Below are 20,854 nucleotides of genomic sequence, written 5' to 3'. Positions count from 1 at the left end.
GAAGGAGTGTTAATGTGTCTATCATGTCGTGTTTGGGAGGAAGAGGGAGCAGCGTGATGTGGGGAGACGGTAATGGCTTTCGAGGGACGCGGGCCCTCGCGGACTTAGAGAGGAGTTATGACCGCACATAAAAGTCGACTGTAAAAGCACAGCGAGGCGCGACGTAGTGGATTAGGCTGCAGAAGTCGCAGGGATTTTCATTTACTTACACGCTTAATGTCAGCGTCGATGTAAAAGGAAGATGGTGGCACAAGTGAGCAGAGATGCACCCGCCGGTATGTCTGCACGTCTTTTGGTCACCGAGACGTACAAACACAGACTGTCGGGAGAACATTCACACTTGTGCCGGGCCTGAAGCCCGACCTCAGCCAAAGCATGGCAGTTTCATTTCATCACACCGCTGAGAATATGCAGGCACCCTCTGAGATCATAACGATGCCATTAAAGACACCGGAGTGATCCAATGAAAACCCACCGTTTTATGTTCACTGCAGCTCCCACTTCAAACATTACACAGAAGCATGATGTCAATTGGTCTCGGATAATTTGGCTCAATCGTACAACTGTCTATTTGAAGTATGTAAAAATAAATACGGCTGATGTTAAACAATATCTTTGTTGTTGTTTTTTTGCTGGAAATATTCACAACTTTTAAACAACCGACACAGTGAAGCGCATGCTGAAGGTATATGTGGAGTTAATTACACAAACGTAAAGCAGGAAGGGAAAATGCTTTTGTCCATTACAGAGTTGCACTGACTCCAGGTGACAGTTAGTACTGTCGACTCACAGCAAGGAGGGTCTGGGTTTGAAGCAGCTGGTTGACCGGGGTCTTTCTTTGTGCATGTTCTCCCTGTGCCTGCGTTGGTTTTGTTTTGTACAAGTCCCTGCCTTCATCCTTCAGTCCAAAGACATGTGTCTCATGTGGTGGTTATTAATTGTCCGTGGATGTGAGCGGCAGAGTGATTGGTATTGCTTCCTGCATTAGCATGTAGAGACTTTTATAAACAAAGTGGACGGAGCTTCCGTGTATGAAAAATTAGGCAGATATGGAATTTCCTTAAACTGCGATACCACCGAAGGCCTCTAGGCAAGGCGAGGCAAGTTTATTTGTACAGCACATTTCAACAACAAGGCAATTCAAAGTGCTTCACATAAAACCATTAGAAGCACCAAAACATCAGGCAAAGGAAAAGGAAATTTAAAAACAATTAAGAACATTGATTGAAACATTAAAAACAGCCATTAAAACATTAAACAAGCTAAAAAAAAAAAATGGAATAAAAGTTGCAGTGCAGTTTAAGAAATAAAATACAGTAGTAAAATGCAGAAATGCAGGAAATTGATAAGCATCCTTGAGTCTGGTTCAATTGAAGGCAGCAGCAAACAAGAAAAGTCTTCAATCTTGATTTGAAGCAGCTGAGAGTCTCAGCAGACCTGCAGCTTTCTGGGAGTTTGTTCCAGATATGTGGAGCATAGGTTGGCTCCTAAAAGTCTCTGGCTCCGCAGACTGCCATTCAACTTGTCTCATAAAATACAAAGTCAATAGATTTTCTCCAGAGGTCATGTTGTCATTTGCCAATGTCACTCTTTTTTATTAGTTTGCTGGTGGTCCATCAAGATGCAAGACGGTGACAGACAAAATAGTAAACTCCAGGCTTCAGAGCTGCAGTAAAAAAAAAATTATATTCACTCTCCTTTTAGCTCTGTTTTGGTCTCCACCAACTCCTGAGTGAAATATTTGGCTCTTTAGCTGCTAAATGCTCCACTCTTTTTTACTATTTAGTCACTAACTTTGTAATATTGCTGTTTGGTGCTGGCTAACTATTATAATAAAGTATGTTTATCTGAGCTTTACTGCAATAAACTGCTGCTAAAATAGAAGAATTGCTGGCTGTAAAATCAAAACAATGAGCTGAAAGATGCAAAAAAAATGCTACAGTTGTGTATTAATTCTCTGTGGGTTTGTCACTATGAATAATTAGTCATTAGCGCATACAGTAGCAGCATTTAACAGCATTGCCACGTGTTATCAATGAGCCCTGATTTTGAACCTATTGAATCAGACTGAATTAATTTGTTTGGCCTTTCGGTTAAGCCTGAAGTTTATGAACCTGCGAGACGCACACACACACAGACACGAGTGCCAAACTATCCAAACAAACTGAGATATATGTCCGTCCACGGCGTTTTTTTTACAGGTCTCCTGGCTGCCGAATGTAGGCGGGTTCCCAGCTAATATCAACAGTGGAGCCGGTGAACATATCACAGAGGGACAGGAGTAAATGGTGTGTGTGATAGCATATAGCTTTGTCCGACCGCTGCTGAGGAATGTGAGCGAGGAATTTACTGCACCTAACGGGGATGCTTCTGGTCCATGTGTTTTTCGGCTTTTGAAACTCAACCTCCCTGCTGATGCTCCCGAATTATGAACATGGATGAGGGCTTTGGAGTCCTTTAATAGGTTGAACAAGTGCTACTTGGATTTTAACCATAATTCCCAAAGTTGAAACTGTCGCCAGGAGGACACATTTTTATCACCAATGTTTGCTTAAGGATTATTAAGTTATGATTGTGTATGGCAAAGTCATCACTGTAGATCCAAAGAGTGTGAGAGAGGAGTGTTTAGATGTCGAGAGGAAAAACATACGTGGATGACAGCAAGAGTTGAACCACCGAGTCTTTGAATACTGGGCCGAGAGCCCACGTGTTGTCATCGAGTTACACTAATGACTTGGTTTTCATGATTGTTTACAGTCCCAGCTACTCAAAAATGGAGGTAAACATTGACAAATATAAAAATTACCCCTGCTCGCACAACGGTGTACAACTCTGACGCTAGAATGCACATAGAGACTCGAATATCTGCGCCACACAAACTAGAGGATATAAAGGCAAAGATGAATGTAATTTTCCTGTGTTTGTGTTGCCTTCACGATGGCCCAATTTGTTCTGAAATCCCCTTGAAAACAGACCGATTCACAGGAGGCACAGCTCGGCGGGTTTCCTGCTTATTATCAGCCGTGTAATTACACCCATAAATTTCCAGGATCTCCTGGTAAAACATGCATTATTATTTGCTGACATGATTTTTGGGTAAAAACCGCAAGATCCACGAGAATCAAGTGCCTCATGCAGAAAGTATGAGCGCATGTTGAACTGCTTAACGCAGACGGCAGCAACACCAGACCAAATCTCGCTTGTAAATTTAATGACCACGTTTGCTGATATTCTTTCATGTGCAATATTTTTCATATCGTGGCGAGCTGCTGCTGCCGCTCTGCAAGCTTCTCCTCGCAGCGCCCTTCAGACAAGTGATTGGACAGCAGGAGAGCCAATAGGCAGCAGAGCAGCAGGTTATTTGAACTCTCCTCACACAGCTCAGCTAAACCAGACAACATTATCTGACTTTTCAAACATTATTCTCTCGTAAGAGTATCTGTTCCCGTGGGCACCGAACGAAGGGACGCTTCTTCTTCTTTTCTTTTTTTTTTTTTTTTGAACCCTTTTTACTTTCACATCAAGTTTATAAACAATGGGAATCTACTGCTTCTATTTACATCTGGGAGTCTACTGATGCACCTGTTGATCGAGGGAAACTCTGCGCATTTAAGAATGGACAAAGTGGCCGTGATGAAGTCTGATACTCTTTTTCATTTGGACGACAGCAGGCGAGCAGAGGAGAGGAGCAGACTGAACTGTGTGGACTCACCTCAGACGAGTTTAGCAGACGGACAGAACACAGACCTGCTGCGATGCCAGGACAGCACGGAAAACAGCTCTGCAATAAAATACAGAAGATATGGGTATGATTTCATTTTTTTTATGTTTTTTTTAATTTGTGTTAGAAATATGTGAGGGCATGATCAAACGTTACCCAGAAGTTAATGCTGCAACCTTACGTCATGAATTACTTTTTAGACACGGAAGCTATAAGCAAGATTTACCACAATAAATCAACTGCACAAATTGTTTAAAGTAGCAGATAGAAACTACTGAACTTCCAGTTTGATGTACCAGCAGATTTTAGGCGAGCATTGTGAGATGACTTCTGACTCCTCCAGGTCTCGTCTGAGTGGGGTCAAAGTTCGCCACAAGAGACAGGTGCTGCAGGACATGGCCCGGCCGCTGAAACACTGGCTGTACAAACACCGGGACAACCCATACCCCACCAAGACCGAGAAGGTCCTGCTGGCTCTGGGCTCACATATGACACTAGTACAGGTGAGACGAGATGCACGCGAGGACTGCAGAGATGGAAAAATGAAGGACTTTATTGCATTTTGTGAGCCAGTACTGTCCTGTAAACCGGTGGATGTGTGTGCAGGTCTCCAACTGGTTTGCAAATGCTCGGCGAAGGTTGAAGAACACAGTGAGGCAGCCGGACCTGAGCTGGGCCCTGAGGATCAAACTGTACAACAAATACATCCAGGGAAACGCTGAGAGGCTGAGCATGTGCAGTGACGACACCGACTCAGACGGTAAGGGCCTTTCATCAAGAAAAGTCCAAAGCCTGGATTTACATCTGTTACTCTAATGTTAAACATAGTTTGTAATATAATACTTTTTTTTTCACGAGTACTTTTCAGGATGAAATAAATCACACTTTTTTTTTCCTTCACTACAGATGAAGAGTGTCCCTTGCAGACTCCGATCAGCCAGTCAAACTTTGGCCGGTCCTCTTCCCACAAGAGTGTGCTCGAGAAACAGAGCAGCGTCCTCGCCATGGCGGACTGCGCCAACAGTGACGACAGCGCGTCCCCTCCGTCCAAGTATAAGAGCAGCTTGCTGAATCGCTATCTGAACGACACCCTCCGGCACATGATGGCAGCGAAGGCCGATGGCGTCACCTCGGCCCGCAAGAGGCGGAGCCACTCAGAGTCGTTCAGCTCCAACGAATGCTATCAAGATGTTGTCTCTCCGGCGTCGTCCTACGAAACAGAGGCCAACTTTGTCTACCACATGGGTGAGAGATATTAGGTTCTGTCTCACGCTGAAGCAATAAACCCAGTTTTCTTTTTTTTTTTTTACTGCAATCTTGGCTCTTAATATGTGTAAATAGGGAATCAGGGAAAACGTAATAACACAAACAAAATATTATAACATCAGTACATGGCTGCCCAGCTTAATGCATGCATGTCAGTACGGTAGTAAAATACAACATATGATAAACTTAGAGAAATGATAGCACTGCCTGTCCACAGATATCATTAAAGCTTCTTCCTAGTTAATTGCAGATTTATGCTGAATGTGAGGCAAAATGACAGTTTAACTACCCTGCTTCCCCTCAGTTCATTTTTAACACACCACAGTGTACAGTAAAATAAGAACAGAATGAACAGAAACTTCCACACGGCTCCTCAGAGCTCCCTGACATTAATAAATCTCTGGCATTCCTCTGAAAGTCAGAAGCGCTGCAAGATTCAATTATAAAGTTACAGTGAAACTGGGAAGGAGTTTGACACCTGGGTGCCCTTTCAGACCGATAGGGAGCACAGCGCACTGACAAGCCTCAAATCCGCAAAGGCGCAGGAGCCAAAGCCTCTACAAACATTACTAATAAAGAGTCATGCAGACGCTGAAATCCCTCATTTTAAAAATTGGATGGAGCTCGTGCTGGCTGCCAGTGCACACCGCAAATATCATTTCCATATACTAGAATGTGCCATTTGTTCCGCTTCAACTTCTTGCCATGGTGGAAATGTCCAGTCTAGTCTCAAGGACAATTACAGAATGTCTGAGACTTTATACTTCCCAGGGTGAGAAGTGGAAACCTCAGCCAAACGTAGAAACGGAGCTGTCTGTCAGTAGAGGTCTCGTACAGTGACAGTCAGTGCTGCCACTCACTTGTGAGGCAACGCAGAGCGAGATTACTGATATTCTTTTGGCTTTTCCTATCCCGTGTTTGAGGGTGTAGCTTTGCTCCCACAAGCGCTTGTGTGCTTTGGCAGTCTACATCTCCCAAGTGTTACTTTCCTACTCAAAATCAATCTAAATTTACATTACATTATGGGAGCTGCGAAAAGATTTGTGAAACTCGTTCTCTTCAGTTTCACTCTAAAATTAAACAAGAAATGCTTTAAGTTCCTGTTTTGTTATTTCAAAACTAGATTCCTGGCAAACAATAAAGCCTAGTTGAAGTTATTTAATGGATATATATATTTTTTTTTAAATCTGCGACAATAATTAATTTGTATCTGGAAAACTTGATTTGTAACTTTCTTATGAAGTAAAGCCATAATTAAACAAATAATTTGCATAAAAACATTTTAATTAGTGTTTATATTAATTAAAGGGTTTTTAATTTACATTATTCATTTTAAAGGAATAGTCTGACACTTTGGGAGGTGGGCTACCCTCAAGTCAACTAAATATGAAGCGAGCATCAGCAGCCTAACTTTGTCCAATGGTAACAGAATCCGCTTACCAACAGCTCAAAAACTTGTTAATTACCACTTTATAATTATATTACATTTGTTTAGTCCATACAAAAAAAACAAAGTGGAAAATTGACACGTTTTTATTTTCCTTTCTGTTTTGGTGGGGAGGTTATGCGCTTGGCGAGACATTTTCTTTCGTGTCCTGGAACAGCAGAGTTCCTTTTACACTTTGTTCATTTTTTCAGCTTCTTCAATTAACTAATAATCCACAAAAAAGCCAGTCGAGATTTTTCTCTCTATTTCCTGTCTTTGTGCGGGGCTAAGCTAAGCTAATAGCTTTATATTTAAGTTAGCTACTACGAGAGAGAATTGGGCCACGTTAAAGACAAAATGAGGGACAAAGACTTTTTTATTTTGCATTTTGACACAAAGTCAGAGAGTAAAGTCAAAATGTCAAGAATAAAGTTAATATTTCAGGATTAACGTCAAACTCTAAAGAATAAATCTAACTACGATAGTAGTTTTCGCGCATACAGCCCACAAAATGCTTTGTGTAGACGAACAGGTGAATATTGTAATTCATAATCAGGTTTAGCCACAAAGACATTATTTTTGTTTTTTTATCACATTGACATATTAGGATTTTGAAGAAATTGTGCCGTAAGTTGCATCTATTCAGAAGGAGAGCACACATGAACTTAGAAAAGGTGGCTGCGTTGAAATAGCTGGAAGTGGACAGATGAAACGGTGTCCATCGTTATACCTGTATGCAATATAAAAAGGACGTGTTGTAACACAAGACCTATTAAGACAATGTGATTAAGCTCTTTGATCGGGAAGGTGAGGCATCGGAGACGCAGGGAAATGGGCCACGAAGGTCCAAACGTGGTGCGGCATATGGCAAATCGCCTTCAGTGATTGTATAGATGGTTTCAGTCACTACAGTGTGTGGAGCCTATAAAACAAACAATGACCCAAAATTAATAGACTGCTTCATCACATCCATTGCGACTGCAAGTTGACAGAAATGCACGGAGAGAAAGAAAAAAAAAAAAAAAACCAGGCGCAGATGTAACCATCAATAACTCTGGAGGCTATCTGTCTATTTCAGTTTGCACAAATGCAGCCACCTCTTCAGACACTCGTCTAACACTTAGTACCTTGTCACTAAGACTCTTAAGTGTAATTCCACCAGTTCATCTACACTAATCATTTTATAGAAGTGTATGCGCTAAAGCTGGTTTAATTTATTTGATTTTTTTTTTTTTTTATCTTGAAACGTCAACTTCATTTTTGAAATTTCGACTGTATTCTCAAAATTTTATCTCAAAATATCATATCTCTCAAAATGGTACTTCAACTTTGTTATCAACATTTCTGCTTAATTGTAGAAATGCAAAATAATAAGAGAAAAATCTTCCTCCTCTTGTTTTTTTCCACATATTTTATTACTCTGTTATACTGCACAGACATAAGTGTTGTTGATTTTCCCAATATGCTGAACCAAACTTTAAAACGTGTCAAAATACTCAAAAATCATATCTTTGAGTATTTTGAGGGTTTTTATGATGTCATCACAGACTACGTGGGCAGAGCTGTTCAAATGTTTGTGCAAACTTTTAATATATCCCTGCTGGTCAAATTAAGGGTGTTTGTAACCCACTATGGCTCCTCTGTGGCGGTGAGGTGGAAAGTCAAGCTGCCAGATTCATGACAGGCGCTAACGCCATTAACACGTTTATACTCCGCCCGGGAGACGACTAAAACAGTCACTAAACCTAAAGTGATTTACTAATCAGCGATGCCACAACACAGTATCTTACAAGGGCACCTCAAACATATCAGCCAATTCCCACAGGCAGTAAAGTCTAATGGAGGAGTACAGGAAAGTTTACACTATAACGTGGCGCTCGCATCAAATTCAGTATTTCCCCTAAAAAGGCTGGAGAGCCGTGAACGTGACTAAAATGATGTTTTATTGGATACGGAGTGGCGAAAAACATATCTGGACAAACGCCTCATTGCATTTTCCACTTATTTTGTTTCAGATGAAAACGTGAATGCAGAGGGGGGCGGGGGGGGGGGGGGAGTCTCACGTATACATATCTGCAATGAAAATGGTGTGTTTGCAACCTATGAGAATGACTCAAAGTCATACGAGGGGATTTAGACTGATACTGTGGGACAGCACCAAAGAATTAAGTCAGCTCTTGTAGACGTTATGTCTTCGTGGGCGGTTCACATGAGGCAACACACATTTTCAATACAAAGTTAGTGCCTTACTTTTATATAAATTTAGGTGGTCATATTCACTATCCGTATAAAGGAGTTGGTTTTCCAAATTATGCAAACACAAGGATTCTCTTGTACCTCGTTAATTCATAATAGTTTGACATTTTGAGAAATACACTTATTCAACTTCCTGCCAAGAGCCTTCAAAGATTGGTCACACGCTTGTGTCTATATCAAATTTCAATTTTGAGATGATTGAGTGGAGCCATGGGGAAACGGCGAGCCTCGGTCTTTCCAAAGGTAAAACTATTCGCCTGCCAACACTTCTAAATTTCACTGAATTATTATGCTACATGACATTTGTTTAATCTGTCCAAAAAGCAAAACGCAAAGTGATTTTTACGGGTTATGTACTGAACTAGATTTGGCTTCTTTATGATCATAAAACATCAACCTGTTGTTGTTGTTTTTTTACACTTTGTTTGTTATTATTTAAAACAAAAGAGATACAACATATTGATTAATGACTTTTAGAAGTGCTGACAGCCAGGGGGAGTTTGAGAGTTTGAGATCTTGAGACAGAAGAAGGCAAGCTGTCTTCCCGCTGACGGATTTTATGGTCAAATAAGCTAACGGCTGCTCGCTTTCAGCTTCATATTTTCTACAGACATAAGAGTGGTGTTCTTCTCATTGAACTTATTTAATAAGTGTTCTTCATTTGGTTTTTTTGTTTGTTTTTTTAAATATGTGCAGTTAGATGTAAGCTCTAACATGAGATTGCAAGAATAGTTCATTGCGCCACTGTAACACATTGAAATAACAAGAAAGAAGTGAGCAGCTTCGTGTTACCTCTTGTAAAATGTTGGTTGTAACTGATCCTCACTGCAAATCTGAGACCCAGCAGAGGTAAAACGATGGGTTTTTTTTTCTTGGCGATAAAGACAAAAGAGGTACAGAACTACTTTCTTGGCAAGATTATAGCTTAAAGAAATGCTGAAGGGCGTTCAGTAGCAGAAAAAGGCATAAAACAGCAAAATGATTTACTATCAACTTGAAGTTGCTTTTGGCTCCAGGCAGCGTAAAGAAATCAGAGATGGGGATGTTTTGGGCTGTTAGCATTGAAAGACTGTTTCACAACTTGCCTCTAATTTCCCTGTCAATTGGTCTCTGAAGAAAAATCGGTTTTGACCAGCTTCTATCTGCTCCAATGAAAGGAGGCAACACTCCAAGGCTGAAATGGAAAATATGTTCTACATAAAATGCACGCTTGTGCAGCGACCACAAACAGAAATTGTGCAAGCGATATAATATTACTCCAAAGTCTTTCTTTTTTTTTTCTCCTGCTCCTGAAATACCCAGGTTGTTACTTTTCATCTGACCCTTCCTTCTTCCACAGATTTAGCAGGGACTCGTGTATTCATTCATTAGACCAGTCGGTTCATTGATAACTTTACAGGTGCTTGTAGAGCTTTGGAAACCTTAAAAATACAACAGAAACACCATGTCCGTCCTCATGAAACAACGCGGATATCACATGTATTCCCCCGTTTTAAAATCTCAAGACAAACTCTGCGTTGCAAGTGTTTTGGCCGCAGTGTTGGCAATAACACTTCCTGGACGAGCGGTAACTGGAGACAACAATGTCCTAATATTCAGACATACACAAACACGTGAAACCATGCACGTGCACAATCCTCCGTGAGTCCACACATGCGGCAAATTAAAAACATGTAGACATGAATACTATTTATCACGAACATATGATTGCGTGGCCTAATCCCAACACTGATTGTCCTGTTTGCAATTTCACTGCTATCATGTAAACTGATTCATGGCACATTTCGCTGAGTCTTTTTCTTCTCTGTTGCAGATACGGTGGACTATACGTCAACTAAATGTGACAGGTAACTGTAATCACTCATTGCTCCGTCCACAATCAAATCAGTTGTTTGCACTTTTCAACTTGAAAAGCAATATCTCACTTGGCAGTTGTTGTTTAAACTGAACCGTCACCTCTTAATTCATCCGTATTAATCTGGCCTCATATCAAGACGGGCGATATCCAAGACATCGTAGTTTCTGCTCTGGGTTTCTAAAACCGATGTCAGGCTCAGTTTTTGCAGGTTAATTTAGGTAAGAGGTGTAATGATATTCACGGACTCATTTCTCACACAGCCGTTTTTCAATTAATATATTCGCAGGGACCGCCAGCAAAGCCGAGGCGAGCAGAGACGAGTCGACCAGGGCTGGAGGGAGATCCACGCTGCTGTGGCTCTGACCAACTTGGCCCAGGGACAGAGCTGCACGGCCGACCAGAGCAGCGCTGCCGTGCCCAGCGTCGCCACAGGGCAGAGCTGCACCCGAGAGCCCTTCTCCGTAATGAGGACCACTATTACAGACAGGACGTGTGTCACGGGGTCACGGGATCCGAGGCAGAGCTGCACCACAGGGCCCACTCACACTAGCCGCATCATCCAGAAATCCTCTCATATCTCTGAGGTCCAGACTGTCAAAGTCGCCCTGGCAAACAGCGTGTAGGCATTAAACACAGTGTGCCATATAGGAATACCAGATGCCTAAGTGCCTTGCAGTATATGTACAGCCAATCACTTCCAATCATTTTTACAATGTAAAATAGAAACACTTACCTAACGCAGTTGAATATTGTCTACTGTTTTTGTTATGTTCCTAATGTCTTCCTATTTCCCTCTGTTGCAGTAAGTTATATTAACTTCCAGGAGACTGGATTATCATCCAATGCTAAAGTTTGACAGCAGCTATTTGAATAAAACCAATGTGAAATCCTCTGACCGGTCTTTTGCCTTAAATCATTGCTTTGCAGTGGTCGATACTGCAGTTATGTGTTACTGAGCTGTATTTAGTGGTAGTTTTCATGTGTGCAGACGTAGGTCATACTGTAGCGTAAATCCATTTTAAATGGCATCTTAAAAGGTTGTAATATGGGAAGAAGGCTGGTATACTGAACTGAGTGGGGAGACAGTTTCTCAGAGTCCCATTATATAAATTCAGATTTCCATTTTTTTTTTTTTAAATCATGAAGCAGGTCTTGATGCCGTATAAATACTGTGAAAGTGTCAAAACGCTCAGTCAGTGGGAAAATGCTTACAACTCACATTCAGCAACTGTGCCGTTTGGACTTTGGCAAGTTTGTGATGTCACAAACTGACACTCGTGTACCTTTCATATGGAAGAAAACACGGAGCAGTCATTGCATCCCGGAGCTGGAAGCTATAACGTCGAAGGTTGGCCTGAGTGTGCGTCACTTAGAAAACAGTCAGCCAATCAGAAGAGAGGGTCATTGATATCAGTGCACTTTAAAGACGCAAACAACCAGCTGCTGCTGATAGAGGTCAAGAGAGAAGCTTAGGAAAGGAGATTTAAAACTATACCGAGATAGTTTTGGTACTTAAAACCACACAAATATCTTCTTTTGTATATCAAGACTGCAAATAAAACAGTGATAAGTGTAAAGTATGGAACCTTTAAAGGGAGCACTATCCACACAAAGGATTCACACTAACAGTCAGCATGAGCAGATTTGAATGGTACTTACGCGTCAGTAAACCAGCAGTGGGCCCTGAAACTCAGTGGGAAAGACGAAAAAAGCTCAAAGTCTGAGCTGAAAAGTAACACAGGTCAACACTGCTGTTTCCTGATGCAAACTTAGAGCAGCTATAATAAGCATTTTTATTTTTTAAAAACAACTATGAATCATGTGCATTGTGAAAGGTGGGCTTCGTAGTGATGGAGCCACAGATATAATCTGTTTTAGCAGTTCCCCTCGGCTTCATGACTCTTTAAACTCTTTCCGACACGTAGCTTTAATGCTTTAGTTCACGTTCACCGCTCTCATTGCGCCATTTTTTTTTACCACAACATTCAGATGTTTTCAGCAACAAAAAAAAAAAAGCTCTAAGATCCGACGGCATGCTAGCTGCCCAGCACCATAGAAAGCACACAGATCAAGTTTGCGTCCAGCCAGTAAACAGTGAAGCATTTAGCAGCTAAACCTGATATTTCCCACGCGAGCCGGCTTAGTGGAGAACCAAAACGGAGCCAAGAAGATAGTCACCAAGTCAACAGAAAGATGTCTCCAAGTGATTCATTTACTGTTATTTTTCCACTGCAAGCAAGTGTCCCAAAACTCAGTTCGAGTTTTTAAAAGATTCAGAAAAGTTTGCAACTCACCCTGACATCACCCGTTGTTTTGAAGCCTGAGTCTGGCATATTGGCTGCTGCCATTTTGGTTTTTTTTTTTGGTAGCCAGAAGTGTGACCATATTTGGAAGAGCTGGGGAGGAGAGAGGAGCGGATCCCGCCCACCTGTACTGGAAATCTGACTGCACCACAGGCCTGTCAATCAAAGCCGACACCCCCTAAACTTACTGCTCTGTGACAGCTAGTATCTTATTAATTATGTAATTTGTTTTTCAGGAGGACCACCACAACACTGATCAGAAGCAGCGGATTTAGTGACTTGTGGTAAAAAAAAAAAATGTATTGACTGTATTCCACAAGAGAAGTTGACACAATGAGCTGAATGGGAGTCGAATGGAGTGTATTTTGGTACTGTAATGGATTTATAGATGTGCTTTATCTTTATATGACTTTTATATCAAATAAGATCGCTGGAATTTTCTGAAGGCACACAGTCGACATCGAAACCTCAAATATTGGAAATACAGAGAACATGTTAATCTTCCGAGAAATGTTTTAGTGATGTGGGGACATCCCGACACCAAATTTAAGCCTGAAATCGGACACTGGAACTTTATTACAAAACATAATTAGCAGGATTTTTTTTCCACGTGTCCTGGTTTTGGTGTTTTTTTTTTTCACATTTAGTGCAGAGCATGTTATCCAGCCTTTCATGTACAACAGGCCAGTCATCAACAAAGTATTATGGAAAGAGCGCCTCACTTCTATTTCCACTGTAAACCTGTTTTTGATTAGGCGGGCTTCAACACGGAAACTAAATGGCAGCCCTCCCTCAAATGGCAATTAAACAAGTCAGACGGGAACAACGGCATCTTCACGTTGTCATTTATTTCAGTTTGAAACAATTCAAACATTTAATTGACCACAACTGCTGCAAGTGTCTTTCAGTGTTAAGGCAGATATCAATTTAACATTTTACTGTAGTGACTGAAACAGATACACAGCAAAAGCATAAGGAAAAAGACAAAGGGAGAAGCGGCGAGGAAAAGGTCAAAATTATTCTAAACAGGAAATCAAACAAAGAGCAACAAACGTGAAATCCAAAATATACTGAAGACAGAAAGGGACACAGCTCTGAGGAATGTTCTCATACTACAATGTCTTCGATAAGTCAGTGGAACATAAAAATGGACCACATCAGACAAAGACTGCTAAATAAATGGGAAAAAGAAGATTACAGGCTCAAGCTGAGGCTATTTACTTGCTATTACGAAAGAGTGGAGCAACAAAACGATGAGCTCGAGCGAGCAGAATGGCATTTATTACTGAAAGAGGTGTTGATACTGTAAACTTGTAGCTCTGGAAGATATGGTCCAGTCAGATCACATGCAAACAGGTTTGAATGCAGAAAAAGCTACGAGACAAAGACGACTTGTCTGGTACATGTCCCCCGCTAACAGGATTAAATATTCAAAATCAGCATCTACAGACATCTGAAGCACAGAATTTGATGGGAATCGGCATCAAATGAGAAACAATTGTGAGAGTGAGCTTGTGTCAGTAACTGGTGTCCGTTGGAAAATGTTTTCTCTCAAGTGTTCTGGTGTGCAACGCGATGAAAACCCGCATGAGACGAGGTGTTAAACTGAAGCTATTATATGTCCTCAGCCTCCGTCCTCAATCCAAGCCGTGTCATATGTATTTAATAAAGCTTTCAATTCCAGGTATAGTGGAACATTTTGTACTTTGCAGTTACGCAGACATTTGCAGCCAATAAAGCATAAGCAGGGAACAAGCTTTTTCCTGTAAAACAAAAAAGCATTGAGGAGACTTTAGTATTGATTCTGAATACAATTTGACAGACTATATACCGTAACCTACAAATTGGTTTGTGTTATAGGCACTATGCTAGTAACCTGATGTCTTAATGTACAGCTCCATCACCGTTGCCAATAAGATAAAATTCAAACCAGACATGTGCTTAGATGACATACTCTGCACGGTTAATTTAATTTAAAACACTATACTTCGTAAGAAAAGAAGCTTTTTCAGCATGATTCTTTCATTCATGTCTGAAACAGAAAGTAGTGAAACACAACAGATGATGGTTGAAAAGGAAGTGTGCAAACAGCGATGTCAGTTCGGCCGACAGAACTACTCCAAACAATTTACTTCTCATCCACCTCCAGCTCTCTTTCTCTCTTATTCTCTTTATGTCTGGTCCGTCGTCGTTCCTAACAGGTTGGTGCTTTTGTGTTGTTGTTTTTTTGTTTGTCCTCTATCAGGGTATGGAACAGTATCCTCCGCAGGCCGCGCCCCTGACCTGCTCCTGTTCCCCCAGCCGGACCTTCTGACCCTGGTGTTCACTCTCCCAAAGCCCCGGAGTCTGGAGGATCTTCTCCACCAGCTCCTCAAAGGCACACTGGACGCCATCTTTGGTCTTTGCACTGGCCTCTGTACAAAGAAAGGATTTATGGGATAACTTTGCAAAATGCTGAATTAAAAAAAAAAAAAAAAAAGTAAAACTACATCTGCTTTTAAATCCAAAAGAAACCTAAACTTCTGTCTGTTGACAACAGTGGAAACATGACATCTCCGCGTGTTGACAAATATGACATGAAGTATGAAATGACTTCATTTAAGAAGCAGGAGACATCCAGCGGGATGAAGACATCCTCACAGCCGATCAAATCTGCTACATCTTCGTACCCAGCCCTCTTCAGAACCCCTTCATTTAGCCTTTTTTTAAAATGGAAACTCTACAGAAAATGCTAACCTAATTTCCCACAGCGGGGCAGATTGGAGATGAGAATCAGGAACACGTGCGGACATGGATTCGATAAATGAAAGCCCGCTAGATGTTAATCATAATGCACTTCTTCTGGACCAGGCTGCATCTTTCAGCGCAGCACTGACAGTAGAGATTAAAAAAAAAAAAAAAAAAAAAAAAAAAAATGCCAAAGCAGTATAAACAACACAACTAATCTAGACTTAATGCATGACTTACTCAGCGACGTCTTGACTGGTTCCAACTACGCAATTACAGTTCTGACTTTTAAATGCAGCATGTTGCGTTTTAATGGCTCTGAGTTACATTTTATGGCTCTATTAGTTTAAATGACCATGACTGACCACGTCTGATTTTACACCAACACGGATACTCACCAATAAAAAGCATCGAGTGTTTCCGAGCAAACTTCAGCCCCTCGTTTCTGTCCACTTCATGGTCGTCCTGGAAGCCAAAGAAATATCTGATGTCATTTTCTCTAAGTGGAATATACATAGCAAAGGATTGACTGCATAAACATCATGTATGTACAATACAAGTACAGTAAAATGCACAGCAACACTCGTGGCTGGAAATCATCATTAAAAAAAAAAAAAAAAAAGAAGTATTTGTGGCATAGTTTTCTTCCTTTTTTTAAACACTAATAAAACAGGAAATATTGCATTTATAGGCCAGAATTCACATTCAAATGAGTCTAAGTCTTCTGCTCAATAAAGTGGTGCTTAAACCCATCTGTAAACCCTTTAGAACGTTATATATTTCTGCATAAATATGAGTCTTACAATGTAGATAAAGAGAACCTATTTAAACAAATAAGACAAAAATATTGTACTTGATCATTTGTTTATTGCTGAAAATGATTCAATTATAGTGTAAAAAGACTGTGACCCTTTGCTTTTAGTAGCTGGTGTGACCTCTGTGTGCCACAATAACTGTAACTAAATGTCTCTGTAGCTGTTGATCAGTCCTGAACATCAGCTCGGAGGAATTTGAGCTCATTCCTCAAACAGAGCAGCTTCAACTCTGGGATGTTGGTGGGTTTCCTCGCGTGAACTATCCCCTTCAGGTCTTCCACAACATTTCTATTCATTTAAGGTTAGAACTGTGATTCGGCCACTCCAAAACATTGACTTTATCCTTCTTAAAGAACTTGTGTCCTTTGGGTCTCTCTTTAGATTCAGTTCATGGAAAAATATGCAGACATTTCCCTTTGGAGACTTTGCTTGTATAATTCACAATCCAAGCCATCCAGGCCCAGATGCAGCCAAACAGGTTCATCAGCCATGAAACGACCACCGCCGTGCTTCACAGGTGGGATACGGTTCTTCTCTGCAATGCAGTGTTTTCCTTTTTCCAAACATAACACTTTTAATTTAAACAAAAGAGTTCCATTCTGGTCTCATCCGTCTACAAAATATTTATTCAACAGCCTTCGGCCATGTCCACGTGACCTTTTAGCAGACAGGTAGCAATGTACTGTTTAGCATGGTTTCTCCTTGCAAACTCTTTACACATGGTTTTGTAACATTTTCCAGCCTGATGAGCATCATTAACTCTTTTTCTGAGCTCCTTAGAAATCTCCTCTGTCCGTACCCTGATAAGGCTTCTACAAACACGTTGTGAAGATCAGACTTTAATAGATCTCTGTTGATTAAATCAAAACAGGACACCCACTCAATCTGAATATCATTCCAAACACCTGATTCTAATGTCACCTTCAAATTACCTGCTAATCCTAGAGGTTCACAAACTTTTACCACTCACAGAGCTTCTTTTTTTTTTTCGAACTTAAGAAGTAAAATATTTTTGTCTCATTTGTTCTACTGGGTTCTCTTCATCTACTTTCAGGACATGTGTGACAGTTGGATCAACTTTTAGGTCATATTTAAGCAGAAATACAGAAAGTTTACAAACTTGCTGTGCCAGCAAAAAGATCTGTAAAAGTGAATTCTGCACAGTGACTCACCTTATCGATTTTGTTCCCGACCAGCATTTTTACAATGTCGTTACGTGTCGTGTAGGTTTCCAGTTCGTTCAGCCAGTTTTCAAGCTTCGTAAAAGTGTCACGCTTTGTTACATCATATACTGGAAAAAAGGAGAAGAGGAGTTCGAGAAGTTTTTCAACTATAATGTTAGTATTATAACATCTTAACAGTGATAAAAATGAAACTGCTATTATCTGGTAGCTGTCGATTTACAATTTGGGTTTTCAGTTTGTGTTTACTTCCAGAATGATCTTCATGACGTTGACTCAAACAATAACATCAAATTACAAAGCAAGTAGTGACCGACTGGAAGAAAAGTTTCGGGCAAAGAACGCAGATTAAAACAAGAGACAAGAGGAGAGATGAGAAGAGGTCCTTGGATTTTGATGTGGCTTATTAAGTATCAACTGTTTACCGAGTATGACTCCCTGTGCACCGCGGTAGTAGCTGGGAGTCAGGGTGCGAAACCGTTCCTGTCCAGCTGTGTCCTACAAAAGTAAAGACAGAAAAAGATTCCATGATACCAAACTTTTAAGACCAGCGGGTTCAGTAGCCAAGTCGCAGTGTCCAACCTCACAGACTCCGATTCCACCACATGTTCCCAATAAGTTTGCACGGACTGTCCAACCGTCAACTGGCCGTAGCCTAGGGACTCCTTGCGGGCTTTCGGGGCCCTCAGGCTCTATGCAATAAATAACTTTTTTGTTGTTTTCACCATGTTATGCTGAATAACATTAATAATAATATATGTATATGTTTATGCAAATATATTGTTAAAAACAAGGAACACCCAGATATAATACGAGTCTTAGATTTGCCTCGGCCCACAAAACAAGATTCATCCTATTTCTCATTAACAGTGTAATCTGGTGAAGTTACTGAAGCAGGAACATGTAATCAAATCGCAGTTACTATTCAATATGTTGGTGTTTACAATGAGGCAACATCCAAATATATTATATTCAGTGAAAAGCTAATAACAACATCAATCCTGTTGCTTTACATTTTTTTTTTTTTTTTTTTTTTGCCACACAGGTATTCCTTCTGTTCAGGTCCAGAAGGCTCCATTCATTTCTCAGGGTGCAATCAAGGCTTAGTCCTTGATTGATTGTCTTGTCTGAATTTGGACCACCTCTTGTCCGCCAATCAAATCAATGCGCATTGCTTGAAATAACCACACGAAGGCAGTTGGTCCCGTCGTCGGACAAGACGAAGAGATATTGAAAAAGACTCATTCAGGAAACAGTGTGAAAAATCTGTGAACAGTATCCAGCCCTGTTCATGGTTGTACAATCATTTAGTATGGATTCGACCTGAATGTAAACTTGGTTTGAGTTTGTGGGGGGAAAAAAATCTTCACTCCAGTCAGTTGTGATCAACAGATTTGTGATTCGTTTTGGTGGCTGTGCTTTAAAATCAAAACATTTCCATCTTAATTAACGTTATGTTGAAGAACTTTGAAACAAAGTTTGCAGGTACTCCATTTTGAGTACTATAGTGAGGTTTACATTGATTTTCCTTGAGCATTTTTAAGCTTTATTGCCGAGTTTAAAACATTTGTTAGACAAGTAGCATATTCCATTTCAAAAGTAACCTTCAAAAACCCTGCTCTTGAAGTATTTTGAGCCCATGTGTCAGAGTCCCACATATTATTATTGAGAGGACAGATAAATATTTTTTTTTAAAAAAAAACTTTGAAAACTCAGTGTCTGGATCTAATTTTCAGAGTTTATGGACTCATTCTGCATGATGTGACTTCACTGCACACTGAGCCGCTTCGTTCAACCTGTTGCTCAGCCGCCTCCTGTAATTCTGGCTGTGCAATGTCGCCATCCTGTGGACAAACCCCGCACTTCACCGTGGTTTTCCCTGCCAGGTAAATGATAGAAAAAGGCATCGATGACTTGCGTCTTACCCATATGGCCAGCTTTGCTTTGTTCCCATCTATTGAGAGTGTCTTCACTTTAAAGTCCACACCTGATCAGTCAGGACAGACAGAAAGAAGAAACAGCTTTAAACGACCCGTTTCACATAAACAACAGTTTCCATATGTATATATGTGTATATATATATATATATATATATATATGTGTGTGTATACCAAACCTATTGTGGCTGACTGCTCTGGGTCGAAAGTATCCTCTGTGAACCTCAGGAGGAGACTGAAACGAAGATGAGCAGACATGAGCAGAGCAGACAGTACAAAAGGCTGTTTGTTGTCCTGCTGGAGGATCCCGGGATCGCAGCCACGACTGTCCAAGTTTGGATGTCTGCGTTAACTGTAGAAGTTAAAAAATACCTTCCAGCAGACAGAAAAAAACAAATAAATAAACAAAAAAACACCGAAAAAAAGTTGGTTACCACCGCGTCCGTAAAGCTGGCGTTACTAAGTCACCAAGATGGCAGCTTTACTAGCTTTGGTACCACTGGTCCGGGAAAAGCGCTGCAACGCGACCAGCTAGCTGGAGGAACAGCTGGAGGAACAGCTGTGAGAACAGCTGGAGGAGCAGCACGGAACAAACGTACATAACAAGACGGATGTCAACACTCACAACAGGCGAGCTAGCAGACTCGCTACGAGCAGACACAAACCTGGACTTTCCGACTCCACTTTCGCCAATTATCAACAGCTTCAGAGTGGTCAGCACGTCTTCGTCCATCTTCCTGTCGGAGCCGGCTGGACTTCCACACGGAGACGCGCTTTGTGCGATGTTTTTGCTTGGTTTTTTTTGCTTGTTTCGGGGCAGCAGGCGGCTATCGGCTCTGATGACAGCCTGTTTATCGCGCAACTTCCGCCCGACGTGACGTCACGGAGGTTCACCAGGATTTTTTTTTTTTTTTTTTTTTTTTTTAGAAATAAAAGACAGAAAATAAAGACGATGGAAATAAGTTACTGTTTTAATGTTGTATGCTTGTGTTACGCTGGCGGGGAAATGTTTCTTAAAATAAATTAAATGTTTAATGGAGACGATGTTACACAAAATGGAAAATTGTGAATGACGACAACACATTAATGAATAAATACATAAATAAATATTGTTCAATGACAGAAAGCGAAATACTGTGGTAACAGTAGTAGTGTCCGAGATAGCAAACACTCACTGAATCTGTGTGAAATCAACATTATTCTGTCAACATTAATTTAATGAATCAACGTTGAGCTGTAACATTGATTCTTAATCACTTTTGCTCCCTCCGTTAATATTGAAACAACATTGAAATCACAACTAAAGACCAACAGTACTTCAATGGTATTTCAACCAATATTAAACCATAATAAATGACTATTAA

The 20,854-nt window shown here is 40.7% G+C and overlaps 2 protein-coding genes across 2 annotated transcripts; one reads left to right on the top strand and one right to left on the bottom strand.

Moving 5' to 3' along the window:
* The first annotated feature begins 3,633 nt into the window (after positions 1–3,633).
* Positions 3,634–11,207, top strand: LOC138632567 (homeobox protein Mohawk-like). Its single transcript, XM_069718226.1, has 6 exons — positions 3,634–3,806; positions 4,065–4,224; positions 4,328–4,481; positions 4,628–4,966; positions 10,483–10,516; positions 10,814–11,207. Exons 1-6 carry the CDS (start codon positions 3,634–3,636, stop codon positions 11,148–11,150), a joined length of 1,197 nt encoding a protein of 398 aa, XP_069574327.1. The 3' UTR covers positions 11,151–11,207.
* A 2,451-nt stretch (positions 11,208–13,658) lies between these two features.
* On the bottom strand, positions 13,659–20,354 carry LOC138632556 (ras-related protein Rab-18-B). The gene is made up of 7 exons (XM_069718206.1): positions 20,156–20,354; positions 19,670–19,725; positions 19,479–19,540; positions 17,979–18,051; positions 17,545–17,663; positions 15,956–16,022; positions 13,659–15,244 (listed from the first exon to the last, which is right to left on the bottom strand). The coding sequence occupies exons 1-7, from the start codon at positions 20,221–20,223 to the stop codon at positions 15,072–15,074; spliced, it is 618 nt and encodes a 205-aa protein (XP_069574307.1). The 5' UTR covers positions 20,224–20,354; the 3' UTR covers positions 13,659–15,071.
* Between the last annotated feature and the right edge of the window lie 500 nt (positions 20,355–20,854).

The sequence above is a fragment of the Brachyistius frenatus genome, unplaced genomic scaffold (assembly GCF_029030835.1).
Source record: "Brachyistius frenatus isolate BFR_SWC_R1_liver_20210118 unplaced genomic scaffold, ASM2903083v1 Contig_188, whole genome shotgun sequence".
In the NCBI taxonomy this organism is placed as follows: domain Eukaryota; kingdom Metazoa; phylum Chordata; class Actinopteri; family Embiotocidae; genus Brachyistius; species Brachyistius frenatus.
Note: the sequence above shows the minus strand (reverse complement) of the source record. Positions and strands in the feature narration are given on the sequence as shown.

What these genes read in the sequence shown, in the direction of transcription:
- LOC138632567 (XM_069718226.1), top strand. Translation starts at nt 3,634, where the DNA reads ATGAAGTCTGATACTCTTTTTCATTTGGACGACAGCAGGCGAGCAGAG. An exon ending in TGACGACACCGACTCAGACG is followed by an intron (nt 4,482 to 4,627) that starts GTAAGGGCCTTT and finishes CCTTCACTACAG; the next exon opens with ATGAAGAGTGTCCCTTGCAG. An exon ending in CAACTTTGTCTACCACATGG is followed by an intron (nt 4,967 to 10,482) that starts GTGAGAGATATT and finishes TCTCTGTTGCAG; the next exon opens with ATACGGTGGACTATACGTCA.
- LOC138632556 (XM_069718206.1), bottom strand. Translation starts at nt 20,223, where the DNA reads ATGGACGAAGACGTGCTGACCACTCTGAAGCTGTTGATAATTGGCGAA. An exon ending in TGCACAGGGAGTCATACTCG is followed by an intron (nt 17,664 to 17,978) that starts GTAAACAGTTGA and finishes CCTTTTTTCCAG; the next exon opens with TATATGATGTAACAAAGCGT. An exon ending in TCGGGAACAAAATCGATAAG is followed by an intron (nt 16,023 to 17,544) that starts GTGAGTCACTGT and finishes TTTGGCTTCCAG; the next exon opens with GACGACCATGAAGTGGACAG.